Raw genomic sequence first — 18,195 nt, 5'->3', positions numbered from 1 at the left:
TAAGGGTGATGAATAGAGTGAGGTGTGTTATTTAAATGCTAATAACTAATGATTAACTGGGACAAAAACCACTAGTACATTTAGATTAGTTGGGCCCCCAGGTGCTTTGAAATTTTGACACCCCTACTGCTACAAAACTTTGTGCACAAAACATTTTTTGTCTGTTTAAAGTTTAGAAGGCAATTTCAAAAAAAGATACCACTCTGACATTTTTACTGGGGATTTTGCTAAAATTTTGTGGCTTTTTGACATTTTAATGGCATTATAATTATTGTTGAAAATATGACATGTTATATATATTAACTTATTTATGGTTGTTTTTTTTTTTTTTTACTATAATGATGTGCTAATAAAATTTCAAAAAATGTATTTCTACTTTATGGGGACACCAAATATTGAAGCCTCGTTGTGTGGCTGTGCAAAATGTGCCTCTGAGAAAAAATGTTTATTATACTTGTCACACTATACAGAAGAAATCCTGAAATTTTCATAAAAACATGAGCAGAAGGTTAATCACAAATGAGATGTGTTTGTTTTAAGGGACATACTGTGTTTGATGGTTGTGCTACTAGTAATAAAGACCACGTCACTTATTTTATATTTTTTGAGCCTTCTGTTGGGCCATATTCATAGATAAATTTCATCACACAACTGTACTGGAAAATGCTTTCTAGGCAATTAAATTTTCTTGCACAGTACCTTACTTCCAGAATAAATTAATTCATAATTATTGTTTAGTTGTAGCTCTTTGTTTCTGTTGTATCCGCTAATTTTACCTCTATGCTGTTTAAGCTTTGAACATTGGCGATACTTAGCTTGATATTTTTCCAGCAGCATATTTAGCACTGTGTTGTGGTATACCTTGATAAGCACAGTGGGAACATTGTTGCCCTAGGCCAGTGGTTTTCAACCTTTTTTTAATAACAGCACCCATAAGTAATTTATTTTATTTTGTGGCACCCCTACTCAATTTTATTCCTGTTAGATCAGATTCTCTCTCTCTGTGTATATATATATATAATATTAAAAAACTGTTATATGATAGTTATTACAATAATATAGCTACAGGGTGATTCATTACCAGTGCGACAAACGTGCAGGAGGTGTAGGGGACACAAAGACGAATCGGAATCGCATAGCATTGCAGGGTCCGAAATGCCTTTGTCATGTGGTAGAGGATGTTGAACGGGAAGTTGCGTGAACAGCAATCCCGCTGGAAGTCAGCATTTGCGAACCGGTTCCCGGGGCAGTAGGATGGACGCGTATTCAAACGTTGAACTGGCCGACATGCACCTCGCATATGGAGCTGCGGACTGTAACGGGCGCGCCGCTCTGCACTTGTACCAGGTACATTTCCCGCACAGGCGTGCTCCTCATCATACGATTTTCGCACGTGTGCATAGAAGGTTACGTGAGACTGGTTGTTTCACGAGCGGTACCATGAATCGAGAGCAAACGACAAGGACACCAGACAATGAGGAGAATGCCCTACGTCTTGCAGAAGGCAATCCGAGTACGAGTACTTGAGCGATAGGCCAACGATTGGGTATTTCCCATTCCATACAGTGGAATGGGTATTTCCCATTCCACTGTATGGAGGATACTGTCAACAAACCAAATGAGTTCATAGCATCTGCAATGCGTCCAATCATTGGAGCCTGCAGATTATCCACTCCGGAGGACTTTTACTACTTGGTTTCTTCAACAAAAACGGTTCGCAAATGCTGACTTTCAGCGGGATCGCTGTTCACGCAACCTCCCGTTCAACGTCCTCTACCACGTGACGAAGGCAGTTCGGACCCTGCAATGCTATGTGATTCCGATTCGTCTTTGTGGCCCCTACACCTCCTGCAAGTTTGTCGCACTGGTAGTGAATCACCCTGTATACAGGGTGTTTCAGTTAAACGTTTCAGAACTTGTAAGAGGGGTAGGGTACATCCTGACAGCTCGAAATCATATAGCAATGTGGGGTCGGAAATGCTTTCCTGAAGCGGTGTTGTACACAGAAGCACCATAAAAAGAAAAGAGACCGTAAGTGAGAAATCGTTTTAATAATACATGAAAAGAAGCAAAAGGTACATGGATTAAAGTAAGTGTTCGAAATTTCTTCCACGGGCTACAGTGCACGCCTCACATCTCCGACGCATGGACATCCGAACATTCTGGAATACTCCAGGCGAATTTCGAATTTCTTCGGCAGCTACTGCGATTCTTGCAACCAGCTCCTCAGCATTGTCAACAGGGGTGTCATAAACTAGCGATTTCATATGACCCCAGAAATAAAAATCAAGACATGATAGGTCGGGTGACCGAGAAGGCCAACGCACGGGACCACCACGTCCGATCCACTGTTGACCAAATGTGACATCCAGGTAGTTATGAACATCTCCGCTATAATGGGCAGGGGCTCCATCGTGTTGGAACCACATTGTCTGTTGCGTCGATGCAGAAATCTGTTCATCTCTCAAAAGTTGTGGCAATACTTGCTGCAGAAAGATCAAGTAGATAGGTCCGGTTAGACGACACGGCAACAGGTAAGGTCCGATGAGGTGATCTCCCATAATACCGGCCCATTTGTACATTGACCGAAAATCGAATCTGTGCTGCACGACGTCGTATTGCATGCGGGTTCTCGACCGCCCAGATATGGTCGTTATGCGTGTTGAAAATTCCTTCCCTTGTGAAGGATGCCTCATCGGAAAACAACACTTCAGCAGGAAAAAGGGGATTTGTAGCACATTTTCCAAGGTACCACTGTGCGAAAGCAATACGAGGTTGAAGAAACTTCGAACACTTACTTTAATCCATGTACCTTTTACTTCTTTTCATGTATTATTAAAACAATTTCTCACTTACGGTCTCTTTTCTTTTTATGGTGCTTCTGTGTACAACACCGCTTCAGGAAAGCATTTCCGACCCCACATTGCTATATGATTTCGAGTTGTCAGGATATACCCTACCCCTCTTAGAAGTTCTGAAACGTTTAACTGAAACACCCTGTATATATAGTAATTTTATTCTTTATATAGAGGTACTAAATATACATCAATTATGGATCACTACAAAACTAAAAAGATACCATACACCTTTTTATAATGAAATAAATATATAAATTTTTTAAAAAAATAAGTTTAAGTAACTTCTTCTTCAAGAGGATGTTTCCATTTACAATGGGTTTCCTCAGCCTACAAGTTATTTCTTGGTAGGAATTATTTCCCGCCATAAAGTGCAGTTCAGGGTGTCTTTGTCGGTTAAGCCTTGGGCTGTCATGCACTACCATACTCCCATCCATCCATGTCCTCCTAAGTCTACCTCTTCTTCCAGGAGGTATCCATTCCAGGATAGCCTTTGGGTATCTGTTTTCTTGCATCCATTTTACATGTCCATACCATGTTAGACGCTTTTCTTTGATGGTGTCAATAATAGTCTTTTTCACTTCCATTTTTTCCCTTATGTCTTCATTCCGTTTTCTGTCTCTTCTAGAAGTCTCTTCTGCCTGATGCTATCGAGGCAGTGTTAGGTGGGTCGGAAAACTGCTAGCTTGGGGGGAGACAAAGACCAATAGATTGACAGTAGCCACTGGCAGAGGTGAAAGAGATTCTTGCACTGCTTCTATTAGAATGAGCAGAAGCCTGAAAAACAAGATGCATGGTATTTCAGAGACTGCTGGGAGCCATTGCGGTACAAATAAACACATGGGTTGTGTTAGGGTAGCTGAGAATAGAAACAGGTGCAGGTATACTTGTGTGTACACCAATGCTAGGAGTTTAGTAAATAAATTTGATGAATTTGAGGTATTGCTCAAAACATCGAAGGCAGATATTGTTGGGATATCAGAGACGTGGTGTCACACAGATATAAGGGATGCAGAACTGCAGTTTGGGGAGTACAACGTCTACAGAAAGGATAGACAGGATAGGAAGGGGGGAGGGGTTATGCTATTAGTTAAGAAACACATAAAAACCAAGGAAGTGAAGCCAGTCGACATCGCTGGACAGTGCAGTGTTGAGTCAGTTTGGTGTGACATAAGCATTGGGAGATCAAAATTGAGAGTAGGAGTGTGCTATAGGCCTAATGACTCTGATGAGTATAATAAGGAACTGTACAGGGAAATAGAGTGGGCCAGTAAATCAGAGAATCTTATAATGGGAGATTTTAATTTCCCAGATATTGACTTTAATTTGGGGGCTGGTTACTCACACACTAGCAGGGCTTTTGTGGAATTATTGGATGATTGTTTTCTACATCAGCATGTTCGGGAGGCAACTAGAGGGAGTAATACTCTTGATTTGATTATCAGCAGTGATTCTTCATGCATTAAGAATCTGCAGATAAATGAACCACTAGGTGGCAGTGATCACAGTGTGCTGAAGTGGGATTTACTGAAAGAGGTAACTACCATTAGGGGTAAAGGGAAGGGTTATTGCTTCCGTAAAGGCGACTACGATGGACTGAGACAGTATTTAAATTCTATACAGTGGGACCAACTGATGATGTTACCAACAGCAAATTCAAAATGGGAAGCATTCAAAGAACTTATCTTGGAAGCTACTAGGCTTTACATACCAACTAAGAAATATTGTTCAAGGTTTAGGCCAAAATGGATGTCAGATGAACTAATGAGGCATATGGCAGAGAAGAAAAATGCATGGGATACATATAAATTAACACATGACACAGAAGCCTATGATAGATACAAGTTGATATGCAACCAAGTTACAAAGGAGGTTAGGCAGGCGAAGGCAGATTACGAGAAATCCTTGGCAAGGGATGCAAAGAAAAACAGCAAAGAGTTCTTTACTTATGTAAACTCTAGAAGGAAGGGGATGAATCAGATTGGTCCACTGGATATTGATGGGTCAACTGTTCATGATCCTGCTCAGGTAGCTAACAAACTAAATGAATATTTTGCATCGACATTCACACATGAGGAGTTATTCAGCAAGGGGAATGCCAGAGGTGTATTCAACTCTAGCAGTAAGCTACAGAATCTTGAAATAACTGGAAGTAAAGTGGAGGAGAAACTGTTGAAGATAAACACAAGAAAGGCACCCGGGTTGGATGGGATCTATCCAGTTATATTAAAGGAGGCAGCAAAGGAAGTAAGCAAACCCTTAGCCATAATTATGAGAGCTTCCTTGGACTCAGGGGAGGTACCCATAGACTGGAAATGTGCAAATGTGACCCCAATTCACAAAGGAGGATCAAAGGCTGACACAAGTAATTATAGACCTGTGAGCTTAACTTCTGTTCCAGGAAAATTAATGGAGGCACTGGTTAAAGAAGCACTGCAGGATCATTTAGACAAGACTTCAGTTATAGCTCAGACACAGCATGGTTTTGTTAAGGGGAAGTCTTGCCTGACCAACTTGATTGGATACTATGATGCAGTCACAAAAGAACTGGATGCAGGGAATAACTTTGATATTATATACTTGGATCTTAGAAAGGCTTTTGATACTGTTGCACATGGAAGACTGCTACACAAATTGGAGCAGTGTGACATTGGAGGCAAATTGCTGCTATGGATAAAGGGGTGGTTGAGGGGGAGAAGACAGAGAGTGGTAATCAATGGACACTGCTCATCGTGGACTAATGTTATTAGTGGAGTCCCTCAGGGTTGTGTTGAGTCCATTGTTGTTTTCTGTATTTATAAATGATATTGATGATGGTATATCAAGCTTAATGTCCAAGTTTGCAGATGATACAAAGGTTGGCAGGGTTGTCAAGGACACTACTGACACTATGCTGCTGCAACAGGATCTGGAAAGGTTGAGCAGATGGGCTGAGAGGTGGCAAATGAAGTTTAACATTGACAAATGTAAAGTACTACACATGGGAAACAGCAACCCCAGAGCAACGTATCAACTCTGTGGTACTACACTGACAGTGGTAGAGAATGAAAGGGACTTGGGGGTGATTGTGCAGGCAGATATGAAGTTCTCTGAGCAGTGCAGACGGGCTGCAAGAGTAGCTCATGGAGTATTGTCAATGATATACAGGAATTTTTCCAGCAGGGATAAGGAGGTGATTATTCCATTGTATAAGGCAATGGTCAGGCCACACCTAGAGTACTGTATACAGGTCTGGAGGCCTCATTTCAAGAAGGATGTAGAGCTGCTGGAACGAGTACAGAGAAGGGCAACAAGATTAGTGAATGGAACAAAGGGGTGCTCTTACGAAGAAAGGCTTAAGTTTTGCAAATTACAGTGTCTGGAGACTAGGCACCAGCGAGGTGATCTGATAGAGGTGTATAAAGCCTTGAATGGTTTAAGCATGCTCAATGCTGATGGGATTCTTCCTCTAGCTCAGAAAAATCACCTGAGAGGGCATAAATTCAAATTGAGGAAAGACAGATGTAGGATAGACGTGCGGAAATTTGCCTTTAGCCAGCGGGTGGTTGGTTGGTGGAACAGACTGCCATCCCTTGTGGTGGAGGTTGATAGCCTAAATAAGTTTAAGGCTCAGCTGGACAGGTATTTTGAACGAACAGAGGGGTGAAGTGGAAGTGGGTTTTTTTTTTTTTTTTTGGCTGATGCTGCATAAGCTTGCTTTCTTGCATCAAATGCCTCTACTAATGCTAATGCTATTGCTAAAAGTTCCTGCTGAGCGTCTCCAAAAATCCATTTCTGTGGAGAGCAATTTGTTTTCCGCTTGCCTATTCAATGTCCAGGTTTCCGCTCCATACAATAGAAGACTTTGTATAATCGTTTGAAATATAAGCCAATAGCCTTTCTGCCATCTGCAGTTCTCTTATCAATCTCTGCTTGGGATGATCCATCACTTTGTAAGATTGATCCCAAATATTTGAATTTATCGACTTTTTTGATTTTAAAACCTGCAATATTTAGAATGTGTCCTGGTCCTGAATACAACATTTCAGTCTTGCTAAAATTGATTTTTAGACCCCATTGTTTATATTACTCAAACAGCTGATGACATGCATACTTTGCATCTTCTAAGTCTTGTGCTATCACCACCTGATCGTCTTCAAAAAGTAAATTGTGAATATAGGTGTTCTTATTAATCGGCAGTCCCATTTTATTGCATTTTTTTTTACCAGGATCTTAGGCAGATGTCGATATAAATTTTGAACAAGTGTTGGTGACATGCAACAACCTTGTAATAAGCCTTTTGAAGTGTGGAATTCGGGTGACAAAGCTGATCCCACTTTAATTCTGCATCTATTATTCCTGTAAATTGCCTTAATAATGTTAATCAGTTGTCCATCAATATTTGCCTCTTTCAGTGCTTCCCATAAGAGTTTTCTTGGAACACTGTCATATGCCTTTTCAAGGTCAATGAAAATCATAAAGACTTTTTTTCCTTTCGATTGGCATTTTTCAAGGATCTGTCATACTGTTGAGATATGGTCTATACATGACCTCCTGGCTGAAAAACCACTTTGTTCTTCTGACACCTTGATTCGGGCTTCTAAATGATTCCTGATCCATTTTCCAAGGATCTTTAACAGCAGGTTCAGGACGCATATTCCTCTATAATTTGAACAGCTTTTCTGATTGCCCTTCTTATAAATTGATGTAATATATCCTGTTATCATTTCTTTGTATTTCTTCTCCTCTCAGTATACTATTTAACAGTTTTTGTATCAGAACAGCCACTCCTCTTCCTCCATATTTCAGAAGTTCCATGTAAACTCCTCCACCAGATCCAGGTGATTTGCCATTCCTTCCTTCCTTTAGCAGGAGTTCCATTTCCCTAACAGAAACTTTTAAGCCCAAGTCTTCTACACCAGAATCCTCCATCATCTTGAACTCTTCCCGGTCTTCTTTTAAAAGTCCTTCATAGTACTCCATCCCGTCTTTCAAAGGTATTAATTGCAAACCAGTGTTCTGTTTTCTCAAGTCTTTAAGGACCTTCCATGATTCCGCTGATTGCTTGAAGCCCAATTTGCTATTAATAGTTGCACATTTCCTTTCCCATTCTTCATTTTTTGCTTCTACTACCAACCGATTGGCTATTTTCTTCTTTTCAACATAAATGTTCCTATATGCATCATTCCTATCACCCAGCCATTTCTGATATGCAAGTTTCTTTTCCTCTACAGCAGCTCTTACTTTCTCTGTAATCCAGGTCTTTTTTGTTCCTTGGCTCTTCTTTTTGCCTAGGATTTCATGAGCTATTTTTTTTACAGTATTTTTTAAATATTCATAGATTTCTTCAGTATTACCTTTTATCTCTATGTTAATTGCAGCATCCAGTCTCTGGGTGAAGTTGCTTCTAATGCTGTCGTCCTGGAGTGGGTCAACGTTAAATTGATCCACTTTGTAGCATTTCTCCTTCCCTGCATTGTTGGTTGTCCACACATTTTCTTAAACCAGTTCCACCTCAGTGTTGTTTTAACAAGAAAATGGTCAGATCAACATACATTCAGCTCCTCTATAAACTCTGACATCTTTCAATACATATGTCCCTGAATGTATTGAAATAATGTAATCTATAACTGATCTAATTTGTCTTGTCTCCTGTGACCAAGTATATTTATGGATATCCTTGTGTTGGAAAAATGTGTTGTTTATTCTCAAGTCGAACTGTTCACAAAGATTGCATAGTCTATCTCCGTTGTCGTTCCTCTCTTTCACTCCAAATCTTTCAATAACTTTGCTATTTTGTTCAGTTCCTACTCTTGCATTTAAATCTCCCATTAGAAATATCTCTTTGTTCTGAGGGATTTTTTCTATTAGTTCTCTCAGATCCTCCCAAAATTCCTCCTTGAAGGTATCAGCGGTGTCATTAATCGGGGCATATATTCCCAAAATACATATTTCTCTCCCATACACTGTCAGTTCCAATGAGATCATTCTTTCATTAATAAATTGCCAATTTTTGATGATGTGTCTCAATTTCTTTTTAACAGCAATAGAAACTCCTGCCCTTACTCTTCCACTCTTATTGACTCCACTCCAAAAATGGTAGTATTCTCCCATTATTTCCTCTCCACATCCCTTTTTCTTTGTCTCTGATAACACGATGATGTCTAACTTGAATTTTTGCAGTTCATCTGGAAGAAAGTTTCTTTTAGTTGAAAGGCCTTGAATATTCCAACATCCCAAAATCATAGTCCTTTTCCGTTTGCCGAGTCGTTTCCGAAAGTGCAGTCCATTTTCATTTTCACTTGTAGGTCGTTTAGCATTTGTATATTTTTTACACTGAACAAGGAGCTAGCCCGTTGCAGCAACCCCCAACCTGGAGCACCAGGGTATCTCTCTTAGTCTGGTCCCCTACCCTTTGACCTGTCCAGCTTGGGAGGCCCTACCAGTAGCTAAGCTACTGCTGATTAGCTCTACGGGTCATCGGGACACGCAAGCCACCTCCCCCCCACCGCGACAAGGTGGAGAATACTATCGGGGGTTTAAGTAATTTAAATCCAAATTACGTGGCACCCCTGGAATGTTGTTGTGGCATCCTGAGGTGCTGCAGGTTGAAAACGCACCCTGGTTGAAAACCATTGCCCTAGGTGATGACCAGCTAACTATTAAAACTATTTGTTTTAATAGTTTGCATTATTAAATCATATTTTTCTTTATTGCAGTGATTATTGGAGCTAAACAAGAAATTAGATCTTTAATAATTTAAAGATATGAAAATAAATGTATCACATTTAAATTTAAAATTATTTGCTACTTGATATAAAAAATAAGGCAGCAGTCTTTATATTTGATTATTCTTTTTTTTTTTTAAAGAAACTGTTTTATGACTAAGTCTTTTATTTTTGATTTGCTTGAAGAAAGAAATGCTACCTTGTGTATATAGTAAACAATTAAGTTAACAAGTTTGTATTACTCTTTCCATAGGAAACTGTTAAGTCACTGTTAAAGTCTGATGATAAGGAATCTGTTATGACTGTATGTAATGTTATGTTGACTTGCTTGGCAACAGTTCTCCAGGTATCTGCACCATTTCTTCCTTTTTTGACTGAAGAAATTTATCAAAGATTAGCTTATATACTTGACTGGGAATCTACAAGTCTCTGTGTAACACCATATCCTGAAACTAAACAGGTGAGCTAGATGCCGTTCCTTTGAGTGTATGTTTTTTATTTGAAGAGAGAGAGGTGTCAATGAGGCATTGAGACCTTTAATTTTATTACGTACACTTATCATTATCCTTACTTATAGTTTACGTCACAAAAGATGAAGGAAAATGGCACACCATTCTACCAAGGAAAATGCTTCTCCCCCCCCACCCATAGAATGATTGTTGATGCTTTTAGCGCATATAATTAGGCGCCTCCGTAGCCAGGTGGGAAGGAGCAGCAATGCATAGCACATGCTTCTTGATTAGACCAGGGTTCGAGCCCATCACCATCAAATACGGAGGATGCGGAAAGGTCAGGGAATGACCACCGCATATTCCCGGAGCAATATGGCCTTAGTTGCTAATGCTCCTAAAAAAAACGAAACGACAGAGCATATAATTAAAATAATTTTAAAATATTGATTAATCAAATTAACACGACTATGTAGAAATTGAAAAAAAAATATTGAGAAAAATTCTACCAACTTAAAGGATGTAATGTGATTATTTATTCCTGGCAAATGTGATGGTTTCTTTAACTAAAATCACAATGAAGTTGGGTATTTGAACTTATGTTAAGAGTGATTTGTGCTGAAAGTATATAATATTTTAAAAATTATTTGCATAACGTTTTATAGATTACTTATTCACAATGTATTTACAAAGATTATTTATTAGGATATGCATAAATATTTTCTCCAGCATGGCTAAACACCAATTTTCCCTTGATGAATGAACACTCAGCGATTAGTACAGCAGTAGTAATCTCACCGACTTACAGGAATTATTGGTAATCCTGAACTACTGCAATTTCCAAGTACATTCATTAGGCATGCGCATTGTTTTCTTTCATCTTTCATGGCAGCTTCTCTAGTGTTAAAAATTTACTTGTATTATGGAAAATGCTTTTTTCCCCTGGTAGGGTTGGTAGTATGCTTTTAGCTCATATAATTAAATAAAATAATTTAATTATATGAGCTAAAAGCAATTATAAATATTATAAAATATTGATTAATCAGATTAATACTACTCAATAATCAATATTATAAAATATTGATTAATCAGATTAATACTACTATGCAGAAATTATTGCCAACTGAAACATGTTATACCTGTGAAGTGCTGTCACTACCTACATACAATCTATTAAAAAAAAAAAAAATAGATGGTACTATGAGATATCAACTGAAAGAAAATAAATTAACCAGCAAGAGCCAAATACTCTCAGAGAAGTGGAGAGAAAAGTGCAACTACAGCCCAGAATAACAGGTAAAATAAATAAATGTAGCCAATGCATAAATGCATTTTTAAAAAATTGTTTATTGCATTTTGATGTGCATTAATTACTTCTTATATTATTAATTTGGAAAAAAATTCCATAATATTTTTTATTTCACTGTATACTATAGTGAGTTTTTTGTGGACAGCAGTGTATCCTTATTGCTTGTCCAGGCTATGCAATGCGTTCAAAGGTTACCCATGCAGGTAATCATAGTACTATAGATAACTGACCAGCGTATAAATCAACCTCTATTTTTTTTTTACTTGAAAATTTGTGTTCAATCATATATTTACTGTATAAGTGTACCTCTTCCTTTAGTCATCTTTTGTATCATGCATTGCTATTACAGCAATATCTGCATTAAGAACCATTGTTCACTCTGTAATTCAACTATTTTCTGTGTTTTTTTTTAACATTTACACTGATATTTTATTATGCTGCACAGTAAACTGTAAAGAAAGTGGTCAGTGTATGTAGAACACCTTTATGCAGAAAGTTACAAAGCTAAATGAACCCATATGTGAGGCTTTGATTATGCATCCAAGCCATTTTTTGTTGCCTGATTGGTACTCTTTTGCCAGTTGGTTTCTCAATAAACAATGCCTTAGTATAGAAGTACATTTTTTAATAAATCTGCAATCTAGAAAATTTATTTTTTTGAGAACTCATACAGTACAATTTTGAGATTGTCAGTTTCAAGTTTACTATTTCAGAACTTGAAAATAAACACAAAAACAATAATCCTGGTGAATTTTGTGAACTGTTTTAGCTTGATGACAAAGATAAATAAGCTCTTGGGGTCTGTTAGGATAACTAAAAGTAAGAACAAGTGCATCTATACTTGCATGTACAATAATTCTAGAAGTATAGTAAATAAAATTAATGAATTTGAAGTGCTGATCAAGACATCAAAGGCAGATATTGTTGGCATATCAGAGACATGGTGTCACACAGATATAAGCAGTGCAAAATTGGAATTTGGGAAGTACAGAAAGGACAGACAGGGTAGGAAGGGAGGAGGGGTTATGCTGTTAGTTAAGAAACACATAAAATATAAGGAAGTGCATCCAGTTGACATGGGTGGACAGTGCAACGTTGAGTCTGTTTGGTGTGACGTAAACACTGGGAAGGGGAAAATGAGAGTAGGAGTATGTTTTAGGCCTGATGATTCTGATGAGTACAATGAACAGTTGTGCAGAGAAATAGAAAGGGCCAGTAAATGAATGTCTTGTAATGGGGGATTTTAACTTTCCAGATATTGACTGGAACTTGTGGGTTGGTCACTTGCATGCTAGCAAGACTTTTGTGGATTTATTGGAGGATTGTTTTCTACAGCAACATGTTCGAGGGGCAACCAGAGGGAGTAATACCCTTGATCTGATTATCAGCAGTGATTATTCATGCATTAAGAATTTACAGATAAAGGAACCACTAGGTGACAGTGATCACAGTGTACTGATGTGGGATTTACTTAAAGATGTAACTACCATCAAGGGTAAAGGGATGGGTTTTTGTTTTCTTATAGGTGACTACAGTGGTCTCAGACAGTTTTTAAATTCTATACAGTGGGATCAACTGATGATGTTACCAAAGGTGAATTCTAAATGGGAAGTCTTCAGGGACTTAATCTTAAAGGCTACTAGACTTTTCATACCAACTAAGAAATACTGTTCAAGGTTCAGGCCTAAATGGATGTCGGATGAATTAATGATGCTCGTGGCAGAAAAAAAAATACATGGGATGCATATAAATTATCAGGCAACACAGAAGCCTATGGCAGATATAAGCTAGTCTGTAATCAAGTCACAAAGGAGGTTAGACAGGCGTAGGCAGATTATGAGACATCTTTGGCAAAGGATGCAAAGAAAGACAGCAAAGAGTTCTTTACTTATGTAACCTCTAGAAGGATAGGGATGAATGAGATTGGTCCACTTAACAAAGATGGTTCGACTATTGATGATCCTGCTCAAGTAGCTGATAAACAATGAGTATTTTGCATCTACAATCACACATGAGGAGTTATTCAAGGAGGGGAATGCCAGACGTTTATCAAACTCGAACAGGAAGCTAAGTGATTTTGTAATAATTGAGAGCAAAGTGGAGGAGAAATTGTTGAAGTTACACATGAAAAAGGAACCTGTTGCAGATGGAATCTATCCCAGTTATAATGGAGGCAGCAAGGGAAGTAAGCAAACCCCTAGCCATAATTATGAAAGCATCCTTAGAGTCAGGGGAGGTCCCCATTTACTGGAGATGTGCAAATGTATCCCCAATTCACAAAGGGGGATCAAAGGGTAACTCAATTAATTATAGACCTGTTAGTTTAACTTCTGTTCTGGGGAAAATAATGGAGTAACTGGTTAAAGAGGTGATATAGGATCACCTATACAAGACAGCAGTAAGAGCTAAGATACAGCACGGGTTTGCATTAGCATTAGTAGAGGCATATGATGCAAGAAAGCAAGCTTATGCAGCATCAGCCAAAAAATAAAAAAATAAAAACCACTCCCATTTCACCACTCCGTTCGTTCAAAATACCTGTCCAGCTGAGCCTTAAATTTATTTAGGCTATCAACTTCCACAACAAGGGATGGAAGTCTGTTCCACCAACCAACTACCCGCTGGCTAAAGGCAAATTTCGCACATCTATTCTACATCTGTCTTTACTCAATCTGAAATTATGCCCTCTCAGGTGATTATTCTGAGCAAGAGGAGGAATCCCATCGGCATTGAGCATGCTGAAACCATTCAAGGCTTTATACACCTCAATCAGATCATCTTGCCGGTGCCTAGTCTCCAGACACTGTAATTTGCGAAACTTAAGCCTTTCTTCGTAAGAGCAACCCTTTGTTCCATTCACCAATCTTGTTGCCCTTCTCTATACACGTTCCAGCAGCTCTATATCCTTCTTGAAATGAGGCCTCCAGACCTGTATTCAGTACTCAGTGTGGCCTGACCATTGCCTTATACAAGGGAATAATCACCTCCTTATCCCTGCTAGAAAATTTCCTATATATCATTGACAAGACACCGTGAGCTACTCTTGCAGCCCGTCTGCACTGCTCAAAGAACCTCATATCTGCCTGCACAATTACCCCCAGGTCCTTTTCATTCTCTACCACTGTCAGTGTAGTACCACAAAGTTGATACATTGCTCTGGGATTGCTGTTTCCCATATGTAGTACTTTACATTTGTCAATGTTAAACTTCATTTGCCACCTCTCAGCCCATCTGCTTAACCTTTCCAGATCCTGTTGCAGCAGCGTATCGTCATTAGTGTCCTTAACAACCCTGCCAACCTTTGTATCTATCATCTGCAAACTTGGACATTAAGCTCGATATACCATCATCAATATCATTTATAAATACAGAAAACAATAATGGACCCAACACTGAGGGACTCCACTAATAACATTAGTCCATGATGAGCAGTGTCCATTTATTACCACTCTGTGTCTTCTCCCCCTCAACCATCCCTTTATCCATAGCAGCAATTTGCCTCCAATGCCACACTGCTCCAATTTGTGCAGCAGTCTGCCATGTGCAACAGTATCAAAAGCCTTTCTAAAATCCAAAAAATATATATCAAAGATCTTCCCTGCATCCAGTTCTTTTGTGACTACATCATAGTATCCAATCAAATTGGTCAAGCAACACTTTCCCTTCACAAAACCATGCTGGGTCCGAGCTATAACTGAAGTCTTGTCTAGATGACTCTGCAGTGCTTCTTTAACCAGTGCCTCCATTAATTTTCCAGGAACAGAAGTTAAACTCACAGGGCTATAATTACAAATCCTCCTTTGTGAATTGGGGTCACATTTGCACATCTCCAGTCCATGGGTACCTCCTCTGAGTCCAAAGAAGCTCTCATAATTATGGCTAAGGGTTTGCTTGCTTACTTCCCTCACTGCCTCCTTCAATATAAATGGATAGATTCCATCTGCCCCAGGTGTCTTTTTTATGTTTAACTTCCAGTTGCTCTCCATTATTACAAAATCATTTAGCTCCCTGTTAGAGTTTAGTAAACTGCTGTCGTCCCCTTCCTTACAGAATTCCTCACGTGTGAATGTAGATGCAAAATACTCATTCAGTTTGTCAACTATCTGAGCAGGATCATCAACCATCAAACCACCAACATCAAGTGGACCAATTTGATTGACCGCCTTTGCTTGTCTGACCTCCTTTGTGACTTAATTACAGACTAGCGACTAGAGTCTATGGGTATCTCCCCTGAGTCCAAAGAAGCTCTCATTATTATGGCTAAGGGTTTGCTTACTTCCTTTGCTGCCTCCTTTAATATAACTGGATAGATCCCATCCACCCCAGGTGCCTTTTTTATGTTTATCTTGAACAATTTCTCCTCCACTTTCCTTACTCGTTTAATTTGTTAGCCACCTGAGCAAGATCCTCAACTGTTGAATCATCAATATCCAGTGGACCAATCTGATTCATCTCTTTCCTTCTAGAGTTTACATAGGTAAAGAATGCTTTTCTGTTTTTCTTTGCATCCTTTGCCAAGGATTTCTTATAATCTGCCTTTGCCTGCCTAATCTCCTTTGTGACTTGGTTACAGACCAGCTTATATGTATCGCATGCATTTTTCTTCTCTGCCATATGTATCATTAGTTCATCTGACATCCATTTAGGCCTAAACCTTGAACAATATTTCTTAGTTGGTATATAAAGCCTAGTAGCTTCCAAGAATAAGTTCTTTGAATGCTTTCCATTTTGAACTTGCTGTTGGTAACATCATCAGTTGGTCCCACAGTAAAGGTAAAGTGCAGCAATTAAAAACCCACTACAGGATGGAAGCCTCCTCAATTCATGCTGAGGGAAATGGACCATAATCTGCCACGCTGGTCCATTGCAGGTTGGGAGATCGACCGCATTCAACAGTCAGGGGCTTGAACCCCGGTCTACTCAAAGAGCGTGTGCTACTGCACTCCCACTCCTGACCATTCGACTAGGGAGGCTACCACTGTATAGAATTTAAATACTGTCTCTGACCATCGTAGTCGCCTTTATGAAAGCAAAAACCCTTCTCTTTACCCCTGATGGTAGTTACCTCTTTGAGTAAATTCCACTTCATCACACTGTGATCACTGCCACCTAGTGGTTCCTTTATCTGCAGATTCTTAATGCATGAAGAATCACTACTGATAATCAGATCAAGAGTATTACTCCCTCTAGTTGCTTCTCGAACATGCTGATGTAGAAAACAATCATCCAATAAATCCACAAAAGCCTTGCTAGTTTGTGAGTGACCAACCCACAAATTCCAGTCAATATCTGAGAAATTAAAATCCCACATTATAAGAGGCGCCTCTGTAGCCAGGTGGGAAGGAGCACCAGTGCGTAGCACATGCTCCTTGATTAGACCGGGGTTCGAGCCCGTCACCACCAAATACGGAGGATGCGGAAAGGTCAGAGAATGACCACCGCATATCCCGGAGCAATATGGCCTTAGTTGCTAATGCTCCTAAAAACCAAATAACTAACTAACTAACCACATTATAAGACTCTGATTTACTGGCCCACTCTATTTCCCTGTACAGTTTCTTATTATACTCATCAGAGTCATTAGGTCTATAGCACACTCCTACTCTCAATTTTGATCTCCCAATGCTTATGTCACACCAAACTGACTCGACAATGCACTGTCCAGCGATGTCGACTGGCTTCACTTCCTTGGATTTTATGTGTTTCTTAACTAATAGCATATAACCCCTCCTCCCTTCCTATCCTTTCTGTACACATTGTACTCCCCAAATTCCAGTTCTGCATTCCTTATATCTGTGTGACACCACGTCTCTGATATCTCAACAATATCTGCCTTTGATGTTTTGAGCAAATACCTCAAATTCATCAAATTTATTTACCAAACTCCTAGCATTTGTGTACACGCAAGTATACATGCACCTGTTTCTATTCTTAGCTACCCTAACACAATCCATGTGTTTACTTGTACCACAATGACTCCCAGTAGTCTCTGAAATATCCTGCATCTTGTTTTCCAGGCTGCTGCTCATTCCAATATAAGCAGTGCAAGAATCACTTTCACCTCTGCCAGTGGCTACTGTTAATTTATTAGTCCTTGTATCTCCCCCAAGCTAGCAGTTTTCCGACCCACCTAACACTGCCTCAATAGCATCAGCAAATATTCTTGCACTCTTTCTATTTAAGTGTATCCCATCCCTGTAGAAGCAGTCTCTCCTGTTAACAAGTACAGACCAGGCTGAAAAAAATTCTACCCCCTTGAGCCTTGCACAATCTTTTCAGGTCCGAATTGATCGACAAGGCTCTCATCATATACTCCCTCCTGTCGTGTCTGGGCAGAATTGCAGACACTTTCAATTTCAACCCTAATTCACGGCTTTTTTTCAACAGTGACCTGTACTTGTTAAGTAATTCTGCCAGTCTCCTACTCTTAATATCATTAGTGCCAACGTGTACAACTATATCACCTTTTGTGCCCTTAAAAGATGATATCCGCTCTACAACGTCATCAACCTTTTCCCCTGGCAGACATACCCTGGTCCTGTTCCACCTATCCTTTTTACAATGCATGTTCCCCATTTCCTTGACAATAGTCACCAACAACTACTAGTTCCTGTGGGACCAGCGCATTCTGCCTTGGGGGTTGCCGCTGTGTTGCATGATGACCAAGTGCAAGCTCTGGCGTTGATGTGGGCAGCTGAGAGCTTGATGGGCCCCTCAATTTAGATCCTTCGAGGGCATCCACTCTGTGCTTCAAGCTCTCATATAGGCCCATAACAACGCTGAGTTGTCGCCTGATTTCCTTACATCACGCACACACACAAAGACATCCCCCATGGCAATATCATGTCCCATACCCGATTGCTCCACAAACATCA

General features: G+C 39.5%; 1 protein-coding gene across 2 annotated transcripts in view; it reads left to right on the top strand.

The window, feature by feature from the left end:
- LOC150083876 (valine--tRNA ligase-like) overlaps positions 1-18,195 on the top strand; it is a 180,018-nt gene that overhangs the window by 128,559 nt on the left and 33,264 nt on the right. For both annotated transcript variants that reach the window (XM_090374919.1, XM_090374918.1), the window contains one exon: positions 9,816-10,022. In XM_090374919.1, the coding sequence (XP_090231045.1) occupies positions 9,816-10,022 (207 nt within the window). The remainder of the gene's footprint in view (positions 1-9,815; positions 10,023-18,195) is intronic.

Source organism: Mastigoproctus giganteus, chromosome 6 (assembly GCF_048544385.1).
Source record: "Mastigoproctus giganteus isolate SK-2022 chromosome 6, ASM4854438v1, whole genome shotgun sequence".
Taxonomy (NCBI): domain Eukaryota; kingdom Metazoa; phylum Arthropoda; class Arachnida; order Uropygi; family Thelyphonidae; genus Mastigoproctus; species Mastigoproctus giganteus.
Note: the sequence above shows the minus strand (reverse complement) of the source record. Positions and strands in the feature narration are given on the sequence as shown.